Here is a 17,019-nt window from a genome sequence, read left to right on the forward strand (position 1 = left end):
CCGTCCGTGCACTTACCTCACTTCTCTTCACGTCTCCTCAGTCCTCCCGCGGCGCCTCCTCCTCGGCCAATGGCGTGGGGTTTGCCTTTCGGCCAATCAGGAAGCGGGAGGACCCGCTCCCTGATTGGCCAGGAGGAGGATCAGTGTGACAATAGCGAATTTTCATTCGCTATTGTCACACAATGGGCGGGCTCGGGGGGAGCAATGCTCTGCTCCTCGGCTCGACTGCGGCGGTTTTAGGCATGGGCAAACGGGGCTCGGGCGGTCCGGTACCATTTGATCCACGGACCGGTACCGGTCCGCGGCCCGGGCATGCCGCCCCCCACGTGTTATGAAAAAATGCCGCCCCGGGCGGCTGCCCCGTTCGTCCGTGCCTAAAACCGCCACTGTCCTTACACATGAGGTCAATGGGAAGAATTCCACCCTTACAGAGAGCTAAAAAGATCAATGGTGTCAGTTGCAACTTATCTGAGAGGCAGAAATTGCTCAAGGAATCTCTAGCAACGTCTGGAGGAACCCTAGAAATCCATGGAACCCTGGTTGAGGAACTCTGGTCTATCACATAAAATCCCCATAAAATACATTTACAGTTTTGATTGTAACATGACAAAATGTGGAAATCTTCAAGAAGTATGAATACCTTATTCAAGGCACTGTATGTGGATAAAGGAAATTAAATGAATGGTGTGCAGATCGCCATACTGGCTGGGAAAAGTGAGACCAGGACCCGGGGGTGATGTTTTACACGTTGCTTCTGGGTCATTACCAGGAAGAGGAGATCAGGGAGCAGACACTCACTGATCTCCTTCTCCTCTACCCAACATGCCAGTTCCAGGTCTGCTGATAGGTCCACGGAGCCTGGGAAACATGGCGGGCCTGGGGGGAGGGGGGGGGATGGGACTGCCAGCTACCAGGGTGTGTGGAAGCGGGTGTGCACAGCCATTGGCTCGCTTCCACATGACACCTGACTGTCAGCTTGCCAGATTTACACACACTCCTGGCGGCTGCCCCCCAAAGCCTCTGATGTAGTATCTATGTCAGGGTCAGTAAAAAGCTTAAAAAAATAAAGCAACAAAACCAGCTTTTCTTTCTATTCAGAGACTTACCTCCACAGTACTTTTTTTTCCTGTCACTAGATGTTCTCAGTCTTATAACTGTTATAGCTGCAAAGGGTGGGCCAACTCAATATTAGACCCTACAGACTAAGACTGAGATGCCATTAAAGTTGATGTGACTGTAAAGGCAGGTGTCCCAATACTTTTGACAATATAGTGTATGTCTTTTGGGCATTTTAAAAAAGTGGTTGTTGGAATACTGAATTGTACTTTGTGCAACAACTACTGTACATCAGTATTTAGTAGTGATATATTATTCAACCAGTAGATGGCAGTGTTTACAAGTTTGTAGCTGCATCTATGCTGGTGCTCTATCTATGTCTTTTCTCTAAAATAAAGTTCCTGTTCCTGTCTGCAGTTAAGCAGCAAAGCCCATGTGGACTGTGCGCTGTCTGTTCTATAGGGTTATATACAGAATTTCGAGAAGTGATGCAAGGGGCTTCGGTTAGGGGGCAGTAGTGCAAAAATGTAGGGTAGATGTAAACCTAATCACTACAATCACATCAAAGCTCTAAATGCTGGCCCCCTCCCACCAGCCATCATCTTACTGCATTGTAAAGACAAGCACAGAGACCCAGTGATGTTGTCACTGGGTCTAAAATAAGGTGTGTAATGAAAATGGAAAAGTTATATTCAGAAATTCACTATCATGGTGGTGAGAGGGGGAGGGATGAACCAGGGAAGGCAAAAATCAGCAGATTACACTCCAGCTTTAAAGTCGATCTCCAGGTAGAAGGCTAAACTGGTTTCCAGCTCCCTGTTGCCTGCTGTGTCTGACTTGGTCATATAAATGCACTGGTCAAAAACCATACCCTCCGCATGACACAATCACTTTTAAAACAACTCTGCCATTACAAAACGTATACATTCCAGCATTGTCAGTCTCCATAATACAAGATCATGAGCTGCAATAATGGAGGAGAAGATTTCATTTCATATCTCCCCTCCCCCCTCCTTTCCCCAGACACACATGCAAATCATAAATATAAATGCAATTAAATACATCATTAATCAAAATTGCTAATATAGCGGAATAAATAATCTGACACAGAAGTTGCTATGTGTAATGAATTTTATGTAGGAGATTCGAGCCACATGAGTGGAATAGAATTAACCCCTCTTTATTCAGAGCACATCTGCATAGGACACAACTCTGAGCTGAGCTTGTCTTAGGAGATGTAAAGTGTAACCAAATGACATTGCAATAGCAATGAATATCAAACAATTGCCATCTGTCGCATCTCAGTGTTGCTGATCCCATGTCGCCTCTTTGCAGCTACTTCAGTGGTATTGTACATGTAGGGTAGTATGTGCCCAGAGATGAATGCCCAGAACAGGTATTTCTTCCTGGGAGCATACAGCCCTAAAAAAAAGTGAGCCTATGCGTGCAGCTGCTGGGCTCTTTTGATTGGGCAAAACTGTAACACTTTCTTGTAGGGATCGACGGATTATCGGCAAAACCGATATATAGAGGGCCGATCTGCACTTTCCCCGATATATTGGAATCGGCCCCTGAGGTTACCGATATTGCCGATATTTTGGGAAAGTGCTTGTACCGGAGTGATGCCTGCAGCTAGAGGCATGGCCCCGGTACCGGCATCCATAGCCGACGGTCGGCTGTCTTGTAATGACAACGGATGCGGCTGAGAACCCACTCGGCTTTCATTACAAGGAGCGGGAGGGGACGCCCCCCCCCCTCCCGCCGCCTTCCGTGGCTCGCCAAGGTCTCCTGTCCCACCGGGAGACCCAGGCAACCAGCCTGCACGGCTGCCGAAGAGAAGACCCGATTAAAGCCACATTCGGCTCTGATCGGGTCGCCATGTAAAAAGCCGGAAGTGATGTCATGATGTCACTTCCGGGTACTGGCGCCAGATTTTAAAAAAATGACAGCATTCAATTCAGCCAAACTTGGCGTTTTGAATGCTTTTAAGTCAGAGGAGGGGTTTGGGGTCTTTTAGACCCCCAGATCCCTCCACAAGAGTACCAGTTTTTCATGTACGAAAATATCAGTCAATATCGGCCGATACTGATATGAAATGACCAAAATATCGGTATCAGCATCAGTAATAAAAAAATTATATTGGTTGATCACTACTTTCTTGTAGTATCGGCCCACCAAATGCTACACATTCAAGTAAATGTGGAAGCGTCACAAATGCCCTGCAACCACATGCTAATGCAATGCATGCGGTTGTAGAGTATTTGTCAAAAAAATTGGGTTAAAACCGGAGGAGCGTGTTGCATTGATTTCTTACCGCCTGTCAGTAACCTCTGAAGCATGAGCTGAACACAGATCGGGCTTCAGAGGAAAGGGAGATTAGACGCATGTCTAAATTCACCCTATAGGTGGAGCTCCACCCAACAGGGGAAGTTTTATGTACACCCCCCTCTCCCCTACCACACTTGGCAAGGCATGTCATTTTTATGGGGGGGGGGGGGGGATGGTACCTAGTTTTGACAAGTACCCACTCCCACTTCTGCTCGGATCGCCTAGGCGGAAGTTCTCCTCTCCCCCTCCCTCGCCGCAGTCTTCTAGACTAGAGTGCCGGACCATTCAGCAGCTGCAGCACGATTAGCGCATGCGCAGTGCACACCCGGCTGTGAAGCCACAATTTGTCACAGCTGGGTGCCCACAGTTGAAATGCCGGCTCCAGGGGGAGAAGCGACTCCCGATTGGTTCAGGTGACCACATCGCTGGATCCTGGGACAGGTGAGTGTGTGTTTATTAACCACTTGCCGACCACCCGCTGCATAAATATATATATATATATATATATATATATATATATATATATATATATAGGTAGGCTGGTTCGACTGTGCAAATCGCCGTACCTGTACAGCGATCCGCGAGAGTGATCCTGCGGAGAAGCTGATTCATGGGGCCAGCAGCCGTGATTGCTGCCGGGCACCCGCGATCGCTCCCCGCTGAGAGAGAAGGACGGTTAGCTGTTGTAAACACAGCAGACAGTTGTTCCCTCTGGAATGATCACAGAGCGCCTGTGGTCCTCCTATTTAGGATCACAGGTCTCTGTGTTGATTTCACAAGCCCATCCCCTCACAGTTAGAAAACACCCCCTAGCCATACATTTAACCCTTTGGGTTAACCCCTTCCCTGCCAGTGTCATCATTACAGTAACAGTGCATACTTTTAGCACTGATTACTGTAGTAATGTCACTGGTCTCCCCAAAAGTGTCAGTTAGGGGTCCGATCTGTTCTCCGCAATGTCGCAGTCCTGCTAAAAATCACTGATTGCCGCCATTACTAGTAAAAAAAAAAATAAAAATGACAAATCTTTTCCCTAGTTTGTAGACGCGATAACTTTTGCGAAAACCCAAACACACTTATTGGGATTTTTTTAGCAAAATAATGTAGCAGAATACAAATTGGCCTTAAAGGATGAAAACATTTGATTTTTAAATTTTTTATTGGGAATGTTATATAGCAGAAAGTGAAAAATATAGGTTTTTTTCTTTTTCCAGAATTGTCGCTCTGATTTTGTTTATAGCGCAAAAAATAAAAATCGCAGAGGTGATCAAATACCACCAAAAGAAAGCTTTATTTGTGGGGAAAAAATGACATCATTAAAGCGGAGTTCCACACTAAAAAATTTTTTTAACAAAAAATACCCCCGGGACAGTCAGGGCTAGTGCATTTAAGCAATGTTAGCCTCTGAACTGTCCCCTGTTTAACTTATCTGTAAGAAGAAAAACTTACCTTGAAAATGTCTTGTCCAGTGCTGCCATCTGCGTTGCTGGCAGCTGAAGCCGGAGCGCCCCTCTTCGTGATGTCGGAGTCCCAGAATGCCCTGCTCGTCACTTCCGGGGCAGGCACGTCATCCCGCAGCTGGTTCTGCGCATGCCTAGAAGCTGTTTAGCAGGGAATGACGCGCCTGCACCGGAAGTGACGAAGGACACCGGTGCAGGCGCATTGACTCCTGGGATCGATGACGCTCATCTCCCAGGAGTCAATGCAAAGGAGGAAGTGACGTCGGGGGCCGCAGAGGGAGGAAGTGTAAGGAAGGTAAGTTAATTTTCAGAAAAAATAAGATAAGTGAAACAAAAAAAAAATAATAACTATCCATTTCTTTTTCAGGTTATTTTATGCTAAAAGAAAATGCTAAGTTGAAAAATAGGGTGGAACTCCGCTTTAAGGGGGCAAATCCTTCTGGTCCAGAAGTGGTCATCCCCCTATTTGTTGGAATACTTATTAAGTCGATGTTTCCATATGCGATCTATGTATGTTTAACCAGTGGTGTATTTTGGTTTTGTGCTGCCCTAGGCAAGACTAAAATTGGGCGCCCCCCCTCCCCCATGTAAATTTGCCCCACTCCTTTTTTAACGGATGTGACTCCCTCCAAAATTGAAGGACTACAAGTCCCAGCATGAACCCCTGAGATCTCAGGAGAGGGGGGGGGGTGAGAGGGGGTGGGAGAGAGAGAAGGGGGTGGGAGGGGGGTGGTTAGGGAGAGAGAGAGGGGGTAGGTGAGGGAGGGAGAGGGGGGATGAGAGAGAGAGAGGGGGGGTGAGGGAGAGAGAGGTGGGGGATGAAAGAGGGGGTGAGAGAAAGAGAGAGAGGGGGGATCAGAGAGTGAGAGGATGAGAGAGAGGGGGGATGATAGAGAGAGCAAGAGAGGGAGGTGAGAGAGATGGAGGATGGAGAGAGAGAGAGAGAGAAAGGGGGAATTAGAGAGAGCGAGAGAGAGGGGGGATGATAGAGAGAGAGGGGGGATGAAAGAGAGAGAGGGGGATGAGAGAGAGAGTGAGAGAGAGGGGGTATGAGAGAGAGAGGGGGGATGACAGAGAGGGGGATGAGAGAGAAATAGAGAGGGGTGAGAGAGAGAGGGAGAGAGAGAGGAGGGGTGAGAGAGAGGGAGAGAGAGGAGGGGTGAGAGAGAGGGAGAGAGAGAGGAGGGGTGAGAGAGAGAGGAGGGGTGAGAGAGAGGGAGAGAGAGAGGATGGGTGAGGGAGAGAGAGGCGGGGTGAGAGAGAGAGGGGGGATGAGAGAGAGGGGGATGAAAGAGAGAGGGAGAGAGAGAGGAGGGGTGAGAGAGAGAGGAGGGGTGAGAGAGAGAGGGGGGGATGAGAGAGGCGGCTCTAGCATCCACTGGCCAATAGAGTATCAGGTGAAGGGGGGTGGCTTTTTTGCTGCCCCCCTGCAAAGTGCTGCCCTAGGCCTGGGCCTTGTTGGCCTAGGCCAAAATATAGCACTGTGTTTAACATTCTTGAAGTCATTGGAAATGCAATGAATAATTTGTTATACTTTTGATACTTTAATAAAAAAATATAAATTAAATTAATTATAATTAAAATAATAAAGTGAAAAGATGTGAGACTTCAATTGCACTTCCAGATCCCCATGTCAATGAGCCCCAGCGAGCCCGGTAGACGTTCGTTCCTTGGATTTAGGTGTTACAAGTCACATGTTAAAAATAATCAGAGCTATTCCAGCAGCCATTCAAACAATCGTTCAGCCTTTGTATAAAAGCGTTTCATTGTATACAGACCCGACAATTGCTGAGCTCCTCCGCTGATAAGATGATCGTCCCGCATTTCTTCCCCGGAATCCCCCTGGGTGAGGAAAGTAAAACACATAAGTAAAAAGATAAAAGGATAGACAGAAACACAACCATTTATCAACACTGACACCTGATTGGTCCTGCTCATAGAGACCCAGAACGGATGACAGATTGAGGTCTGAGGCCATTGTGCTGCAGCAGACATGCAATTACTGTCTGTCTATCTTTCGCCTCAAAGGTTTACTGCTGCCCCTTTAAAGCTTGTTAGGCGCAAATGACAAACACACTGGCGGAGATAGAAAGTAATTTCGGCAATCCCGCCTGACTCGGGCAGAGGCAATGCGTTCCGCCATTTTAACCTGCGCCCCGCTCCTTCATCTCTCTTCATTTAGTCCCTTTCCTTGAACTAGGTGAAAAGATTTCCCTCGTTCGCCCCAGAATAAATCTTTATTTGTGACCTTTTACTTTCAATCTGCTTGAAACATAAATACTGCGCTGGGGTTATTCCCAAAGAGCTCGGCGGAGGTCTAAAAAAAAAAAAAAAAAATGCCAAAGAGTCCATAATCAGTCTGCAATGGTATTCATCATTTTCTGAAATAAAAATGACCTTTGGTTGGTGGTCACCTTCGCTCACTTTGCTCGCTGGTTGAAGAAGACGATGGTCATCGTTCAGAGAGAGCTGCTGATTTACTCTCTAAGCAAGTGTTTGTCAACTTATTAGATAGAGGGGGGCTCAACAGCTGCTTCTGGACCACACATAATATTCAGTGTAATGGTACAGAAGACTGTCAGAGACTGCAGATCTACTACAAGAGATGGTTAGAGATTGCAGACATACTATAAGAGATGGTCAGAGATTGCAGATCTACTACAAGAGATGGTCAGAGATTGCAGACATACTATAAGAGATGGTCAGAGATTGCAGATCTACTACAAGAGATGGTCAGAGATTGCAGACATACTATAAGAGATGGTCAGAGATTGCAGATCTACTACAAGAGATGGTCAGAGACTGCAGATCTACTACAAGAGATGGTTAGAGATTGCAGACCTACTATAAGAGATGGTCAGAGACTGCAGATCTACTACAAGAGATGGTTAGAGACTGCAGATCTACTACAAGAGATGGTCAGAGATTGCAGACATACTATAAGAGATGGTCAGAGATTGCAGACATACTACAAGAGATGGTCAGAGATTGCAGATCTACTACAAGAGATGGTCAGGGACTGCATATCTACTACAAGAGATGGTTAGAGATTGCAGACCTACTATAAGAGATGGTCAGAGATTGCAGACATACTACAAGAGATGGTCAGAGATTGCAGACATACTATAAGAGATGGTCAGAGATTGCAGACATACTACAAGAGATGGTCAGAGATTGCAGACATACTACAAGAGATGGTCAGAGATTGCAGACATACTATAAGAGATGGTTAGAGATTGCAGACATACTATAAGAGATGGTCAGAGATTGCAGACATACTACAAGAGATGGTCAGAGATTGCAGACATACTACACGAGATGGTCAGAGACTGCAGATCTACTACAAGAGATGGTCAGAGACTGCAGATCTACTACAAGAGATGGTCAGAGATTGCAGATCTACTACAAGAGATGGTCAGAGATTGCAGACATACTATAAGAGATGGTCAGAGATTGCAGACATACTATAAGAGATGGTCAGAGATTGCAGACATACTATAAGAGATGGTCAGAGATTGCAGACATACTACAAGAGATGGTCAGAGATTGCAGATCTACTACAAGAGATGGTCAGAAACTGCAGATCTACTACAAGAGATGGTTAGAGATTGCAGACATACTATAAGTGAGGGACAGAGATTACAGACATACTATAAGAGATGGACAGAGATTGCAGACATACTATAAGAGATGTACAGAGATTGCAGACATACTATAAGAGATGGACAGAGATTGCAGACATACTATAAGAGATGGACAGAGATTGCAGACATACTACAAGAGATGGTCAGAGACTGCAGATCTACTACAAGAGATGGTCAGAGACTGCAGACATACTACAAGAGATGGTTAGAGATTGCAGACATACTATAAGAGACTTTATGAGAAAAAAATATATACAAGAGTATATTCCCTGCACCTATTGGCATGCAATACCACCTCCACTGCCCCATCTTCCCCCCCCCCCTCCTCCTTAAAAGCTTCACCATCTTCCACATTCACATCTTACTTTTGTTTCTTTATTAAGCTGAAGCACTCATCCGGCTCTATTACCTCCCCATACACTGTAGGGGGCTCCACCTCTCTCACTTTCAGGAAGATCATCCAGTGGGGGTGTAGGTATCTGCACTGCACCCCGGGCACCTGAATCTCCCTCGTCCCCATCCTTCACTCAGTAGGACCTGTTCAGGAGATGAGATTTGTGGGAGCTGTTGGGAGACAAGCTGTACTTCTGTATTTACAAGTGATAATGGTGAGCGGGGAGCAGAGGGCCTGAGCCAGAGGTGAGTTCCACCAAGGTCCAGCTGAAAAAAAGCCCTGGATCAGATTCAATCAAATTCGATTGACCAGAGCGGAATATTAACAATCATTTTGCATCAAAGGGCAGCACTGAGATACTTTGCTCTTGAATAGCTTCACACTTCTATTGATCAGGTTATGGAATCACATAGTGGAAACAAAGATGTAATCGATGACTTGCGACTGTAGGTACGACTGTATATAAATTATTGATCGAAATCCACTTCCTCCTAGGTGGTATATCAATTGAATAGGTTACCGACTATAGATCAATTATTCCTATCAGAAATGGCCGATTGGAAAAGAAAACAATAATTTATTGAAGCATGTATGGCCACCATAACATGGCATGGGACAATGTTTTTTTTTTTTTATTTCAAAATACTTTATTGGGTTTTATTCCAGCATGGTTTATACAATGAACAGATATGTGACAATAATATGGTCAAAGAGAGTTAGTGCTCTTTCACAAGGGCGTTCCGTATGTCCGTATATCACCCCATCCGTTTGCGGGTGATATACGGAAATAATGTAAGTCAATGGGATTGCGGATGTCAGCGGATGACCATCCGCTGACATCCGATTTGTGTCCTTTCAGTTCTGTTCCGTTTTTTGGAACGGAACAGAACCCTATTTTTCTTCCGTTAAAAAAATGTAACGTTTGTAAAATCGTCATCCGCTGACATCCGCAATCCCCATAGGCATACATTATGTCCGTATATTATCCGCAAACGGATGGGATGATATACGGACATACGGACCGGGTGACACAAGAGTCATCCGTGTCCGTGAAAAAAAGTGCCACAGCGGAAGAAGAAAATCGGAGCGGCTGTGCTTAAGAGCCCTTAGAATGACACAAACAAATGCAAACACAAAATAACCAAAAACATAAGTTAGCCGGTTCGCAGGCCTGGTGAATCATAGGAAGACAAATATTAGGCCCTGAAAGAAAATCGCATGTGCGATGTGGTGTTTGTAGGATGCAGGATGATATTCTAGGAGCACCCATCTCCATAAGGGGAAGTGAGGCCTGGCAACGGATTAGATGCAATATCACGGGAAACAGGCTAGCCAACATCAGGCTATATACAAGCTGTAGGTCTGATAGGGCCCGGTAAGGATATGGGACCCCAGGAGATAAACAAGTGACTCTGTAATGATGGATCCCATGAACAGTGAATGGGGGCATAATAATAAGAAGTTAGAATAGAAGTTAGAATTTATATGAGTCTAGTATGGCTCGTCCCCCTGGCATCTAAGGTAACAAAACAGGTATCAGGTGAGCGGACAGCCAGCTGCCCACTCTTACCAGGTCGGTGGTGTGTGTGGCGTCATTTCAAAGTGAAGTTAGAGAGTGCTCATGAAGATGTGGGACAATGTTTTTATGTTGGTTACAGTTCTATCACCAACCTGAAGGCCTGGAACAACTCTGTGAGTTCACCAACCAAGTATTTCCATCATTTTCTGCATAATTATTATTTATTACATAGTTACTAATTTAATCTGAAAAAAAGGCCCCAGTTCAACCAATAGAAAAAATTAATTGTAAATAAATAGAAAATCTCCATATATTTACCTGTATAATCCTATACCTACAGTTGATCCAGAGCAAGGAAAAAACAATGCTATTAAGCATGGTCCCATTTGATTTAGTGGGGAAAAATATTAGACCCAAAAGTTTTTCAAATGTGTAATTGGAGAAATACAAAGTTTTACTTTGTTAAAGCGTATCTACCCCCCCCCCCCCCCCCACACAAAAAAAAAAAAAAAATAGTATACTGCAATTTACCAGTCCATGTATTCTGGTGGTTGCCTTCATTTTCTTATTTAAGGCTTCTTTTTATTTTATTTTACAAGCCCATCTCTGGGCAAAATTTTTTTCCCATTCAGTAGGGCTGTGCCTGCACTGCAAGGGCCAACTTCTTTTTTTTGTCTAGGGGATTGGAGTACGGAGATATACTTAGCTAATCCTTCGATCCTCCCCACACAAGACCAGTCCGTGTGGCTCCTGCGACCCCTCCATGGTCTTGTGCGGTGGACTGTTCCTTTTCTCAACCTTTTTAACATGGAGGAACCCTTGAAATAACCAGCTGGACTCAGAGGCCCCTCTGTTATAATTAATAAGAAGTGCCCATAAAAATGTGTACACACCACAGTTTTTATCTATGCTCCTTTTTAAAACCCAATTTTAATTATGGCAGCAATGTGTAGTATTATATTTCCCCTAAAGATGTCAGTAGTCGCACCATTGTTGATGTCATCATGTTACCCGTCATTCGTGGGGTTTATGCAGAGGAGTAATTTTACTTCCAGCAAGATGGTGCACCACCTCACTACCACCGTTATCTCCGTTATCTTACATAGTTACATAGTTAGTGAGGTTGAAAAAAGACATCCGTCCATCCAGTTCAACCTATGATGAGTGTGTGTGTTTGCTGTTAACCGTACATTGTATACCCCTGTATGTTGTGGTCTTTAAGGTGACCATCTAATAGTTTTTTGAAACTATCAATGCTCCCTGCTGATACGACTACCTGTGGAAGAGAATTCCACATCCTTACCGCTCTTACAGTGAAGAACCCCTTACGTATTTTAAGGTTAAACCGCTTTACCTCTAGTTTTAGTGAGTGGCCACGTGTCTTATTGTATTCCCTTTCTCTGAATAGTTTGTTCCCCATGCTAGGGTCGCCAGTACAGTATTTGTACATTGATATCATATCCCCCCTCAATCGTCTCTTCTCCAGAGAGAATAAGTTCAGTGCTTGTAGTCTTTCCTCATAGCTGATGTCCTCCATTCCCCTAATTATTTTTGTTGCCCTTCTCTGGACTCTCTCCAGTTCCAGCACATCCTTCCTGAGGACCGGTGCCCAGAACTGGACAGCATACTCCAGATGTGGCCGGACCAGAGTCTTGTAGAGAGGGAGAATAATCTCTTTATTTCTGGAGTGAATCCCCTTTTTTATACATCCCAGTATTCTGTTGGCTTTGCTTGCAGCGGCTTGGCATTGCATGCCACTGCCAAGCCTGTTGTCTACCAGTACCCCCAGGTCCTTTTCCATCCTAGACTCACCCAGAGGTTCCCCCCCTAGTGAGTAGCTTGCTTTCTGGTTTCTGGCCCCCAAGTGCATTACTTTACATTTTTCAACATTAAACCTCATCTGCCATGTAGTTGCCCACCCCGTTATTTTGTTCAGGTCCGCTTGTAAGGTTTCCACATCTATCTATGTCCTTTTTTAAAACCCAAATTTAATTATGGCAGCAATGTGTAGTATTATGTTTCCCCTAAAGACGTCACTAGTCGCACCATTGTTGATGTCATCATGTTACCCTTCATTCATGGGGTTTATGCAGATGAGCAATTATACTTCCAGTAAGATGATGCACCACCACTACCACTGGGACGTGAAAGCCTATCTCAATGACATTCTGCCAGGACTTTGGATAGGACGTAGAGGTGTTTTTTAATTCTCTCCACGTTCCCCAGACTTAGCACCCCTTAATTTCGATCTGTGGGGAACACTAAAGGATGTGATGTACCATAGAAAACCGCCTACACTGACTGCACTACGGGAAGAAATCAAAACATCATGCAGAGCAATTGTGTGGACGTTCTAGTCAATGTTATTCATGCAGTAGTTTGCCGAAATCAAACGTGTCTGGGTGCTAATGGTGACCACTTTGAGCACCTAATGTGATTACATAATTCAAACATGAGTTACAGCTTCCCTTTGATGTTTATATACATTTTTATGTATATATATTTTTTTATGTTGAAGTGTGTATACATTTTTTTGGGCCCCTCTGTATATATCTACATCTCACGGTACATTAGTGTAAAGGCTACTGGGAAGAATGCTCTTTACCAGTGCCATCGTAAGAGCATTATAGGCCCGGGCAATGCAGTGCACTGGGGCCCCGCCTATACAATCACCCACGAGAATAAAAATGCAAAATATGGATAAGGCGATATTTATTGGTACAGCAGTGCCAGGCTAATGAAAGCCTCTAAGTTTGGCGGCTGGGTCCGGTGAACACACACACATGGATGGGAGTCAGACTCCACTGTCCTGTGTGTGCCTGTTCCTCTGGAGGTAGACAGGCATTCCTGCAGTTGTGGGCTCCCCCTCCATGGTCCAAGTGGCCTGACAGCAGCGCAGGGCCGCCAGGCACTTTCCACCTGCTAAGCTCGGCGGCAGGATGCACACAGGAATCGGAAATTAATGCTTGGCTGGGGCTAGGTTGCTGGTCAGGTGGGGCCCCCCGGGCAAGTAGGGCCCCCGGGCAACTGCCCAGCATGCCCAATCGGTAAGATGGCCCTGCTCTTTACCTTTGTGGACATTGGGAAGAATTCCCCCTTACAGATAGCTGAAAAAATCATTGTTGTCAGTGGGAGCCTTATCTGAGAGGTAGAAGTTGCTCATTACTCATGGAACCTTTAGCAACCTCTGGAGGAACCCTGGTTGGGAAAGGCTGTACTAAACAGAGCACATAGAAATAGCAAGCTCTTGTGTGGGTAAAGGACAGGTTTCCATTAAAGTTGACCATCTATTTTAATCTTGGGATATAAAAGACAGAAATTGGGTACATGCTGCGTATTCTGTGACTTTTTACAACAAAACAGCTCTGCCAAACGATTGGAAGAATCCATCCAGCAGGCTTTTGGGACGCTGAAACACATAGATTGCGCTGTCAAGACAATACATTTAATTTGCAGCTTCAGGTGATGCCTAAAACTGTTTTACGGCAGCTTCAAATGAAACAGACACAAATGTCTCCTCAATCCCCAAAGAAAACCAATTTCCTCCCGTGGTCTGTAGCAGGAAATATTCCACCATTAGCTTCAAGCAGAACCCGATCTGGTCGTGTCAGCCATTAAATGTTTCCCAAATTATCCATTAGTGTGAAATCCAGAGGCAATCCAATGCACGTGACCAGCGAGTGTTCCCTGGTCATTGGCCTAATTGAAATAAAGGAATATATCGTTTAACAATGATGAGTTTTTCAGATCGTTAGGAACTCACACATTCAGCGCCTGCTCCTGAATGGACTCTGCCCAACATAACTTCATAACCACTACAGGGCTGGTGTTGGAGGCACTTGGTGAATGTTAACAGAGCATTCTAAAGGCCCGTACACACGATACGAAAATCGGAAGGGACATTTTGTCCGACGAAACTCTGCCGATTTTCGGATTGTTAGTATAGTGCTTTCGACAGCCGATTAAGGATTTTCAGACAACAAAAACTGGATGTGCAGGCTATGAAATTTTTATCGTACGTCAACACAGCGTCCGATTTTCGTACAATGAGTACAGTTTTCGTCTGAAAAAAAATCTTAAGAGCAAGACTGGGCATGCTCAGCAAAGAAAGAACACATACAAAACAATTCAACACATGACATCACTTCTGAAGTTGAATTCTGTCGTACGGGAAATTTCGTATGAAAATAACCTTTTCGCTTTCCATAAGAGACCAGCATGCAACAAAAAACGGACGACAGATCGTTCGATAATCTGATCTATGTGCATAAGGCCTAAAGGGCCATACACACTATAAGATTTTCTGAAGAATTTTTCCTTCAGATTTACCTTTCCTATGTAGTGCAGGGGCCTGCCAGATTGCATACAAATTGAAAGTGTTTAGGTTTGACCTCATATTATATGGTTTTGGTAAGTCTAAAGGAAAAAGTCTTCAGAAAATCTTAAGCCTCGTACACACGCAACGAATTTCCGCCGACCGGTCGTCCGTCTTTTGTCCAGAGTGGTGTCTGTTGGTTGGAATGTGCTCTAGACTGCACACGAATTTTCCCGCACGACAGAATTCTACTTCAGAAGTGATGTCATGTGTCGGATTGCTTTCTTTGTGTTCTTTCGTCTCTGAGCATGCCTAGTCTTGCTCATAAGATTTTTCCCCATCGAAATCTGTACTAATGAGACGAAAATCGGACGTGTTTTGACGGAGGACAAAAATTATATAGCCTGCTCACCAGGATTTTTTCGACCGAAAAGTCGGAGTCGGTTGTCGGAAGCACCATACTAACAATCCGAAAATCGGCAGATCGGTCGTCGGACGAAATTTCCACTCGTGTGTAAGGGGCTATATAGTGTGTATGGCCCATAAGGCTAACCAAAGACATCAGAGGAAGGTTGCACATGCATGCCCTCAGCAGACCATGTGTTCCTGTCCATGTAAATGGAGGGGGGAGGGAGAAGCAATTGAACAGGAAATTCCTCTAAAAAACATTGCAGGTGAAGGTTGTAGAGCGGCACGATTAATCATTAAAAAATTGCGATCTCGATTTAACCCCTCCTCGTGATCTTAATCTGGCATTTCCACCATTCAGTGCAGAGTCGTTCTCTGCTCACAGCTGACAGCAGCTGTAAAAAAAAAGGCAGCCAGCAAAGTTTATCACAACAATGGTCAGAGCTAAGAGATCAATCTAAACATTGTATCAATTGGTTCTTTTAGATCAAAGGGATGAACTTTGGTCTGTAAATAAGGGCAGTTTACCTGCTTAATCACTTGCCAGCCGCCCCACGCAGATTTACTGCGGCAGGGCGGCTCAGCTGCGCATAATCACATAGATCTACGTGATTATGTGCACGCGGTCTCAGTGTCACATTAGATTAGACACAGCGTGAGCCAGACTGCAGGAGGAGCGGGCTCGATCGCCGCTGGCCTCCCTCAATCTGACAGGAGAGCCGTCTGTCTATGTAAACAAAGCAGGCGGCTCTCTTGTCAGACGGGCACAGTAAAATCATGTGTCTCAGCTAAGCTGAAACCCCCGATCTCTGTGTGCCTGTCACAGAGACCTCCCCCCCACACAGTTAGCAAGCACATTTAACCCCTTGATCACCCCCAGTATTAACCCCTTACAGTGCATATTATTTAGCACTGATTACTGTATTAATGTCACTGGTCCCCAAAAAGTGTAAAAAATGTCAGTTGGGGGTCCGATCTGTCTGCCGCAATGTCGCAGTTCCGCTTAAAATTGCTGATAGCCGCCATTACTAATTAAAACAAAACAAAAAAAAAGTCCAAAAATCTATTCCGTAGTTTGTAAGCGCTATAACTATACGCTTTTTGGGATTTTTTTTTACCAAAAATATGTAGCAGAATACAAATTGGCCTAAACTGAGGCACATATACAAACTGTTGTAATTCCTACACCTTTCACCTGATTTGGATGTAAATACCCTCAAATTAAAGCTGAAAGTCTGCAGTTAAAGCACATCTTGTTTGTTTCATTTCGAATCCATTGTGGTGGTGTATAGAGCCAAAAAGATTAGAATTGTGTCGATTGTCCCAATATTTATGGACCTGGCTGTATATATATATATATTTTTTTTTAAACTGTGATTTTCAGTTTCTGACAAGTTTAACCTGAATTTTCGGTTTCAGCACCAAAATTTCCCTTCAATGCACCTCAAATATATACATAATTACATTGGTCTGAGTTGGACTAATGTAACTATGTATAAAATATCCATATCTGGAATTCTTCTTTAAAGAGACAGAATAGGCAAAGTGACAAAGTCTCTTTAAAGCCCACCCCCTGACCCATTTTTGCTATGATCTCCTGCACATAAGTACCTTGTTTGCAAAAAGGACTGGAAATCCCCTTGCTTTTTTGATCTAAGTACCTTGTTTGCCCATGTGAGCAAAGAGAAGAATATCTGTGTAAGCTCCAAGTCACTCTGATTAGAGCTTACACAGGGCTAAGGTCTTCTTGACACCACATGACAGCACTAATGCCTGGTGATTGGACGTTCATGCTCCCAGTGCTGCAACAAGATAGGAGCGAGCTCCAAGCTTCCCACACCTGGAAGTAATGGAAATGTCATATCTACCAGCAGCTAAACTTTGCAGCGAGGTGG

General features: G+C 44.7%; 1 protein-coding gene across 1 annotated transcript in view; it reads right to left on the reverse strand.

Annotated features, from left to right (window-relative positions):
- Nucleotides 1-17,019, reverse strand: part of CPNE9 (copine family member 9) — a 525,181-nt gene that overhangs the window by 116,218 nt on the left and 391,944 nt on the right. The window contains exon 8 of the mRNA XM_082265785.1: nt 6,623-6,686. Coding sequence (XP_082121911.1) covers nt 6,623-6,686 — 64 coding nt within the window. The remainder of the gene's footprint in view (nt 1-6,622; nt 6,687-17,019) is intronic.

The sequence above is a fragment of the Pelophylax lessonae genome (assembly GCF_965119305.1).
Source record: "Pelophylax lessonae genome assembly, chromosome: 8".
NCBI classification, from domain to species: Eukaryota; Metazoa; Chordata; class Amphibia; order Anura; family Ranidae; genus Pelophylax; species Pelophylax lessonae.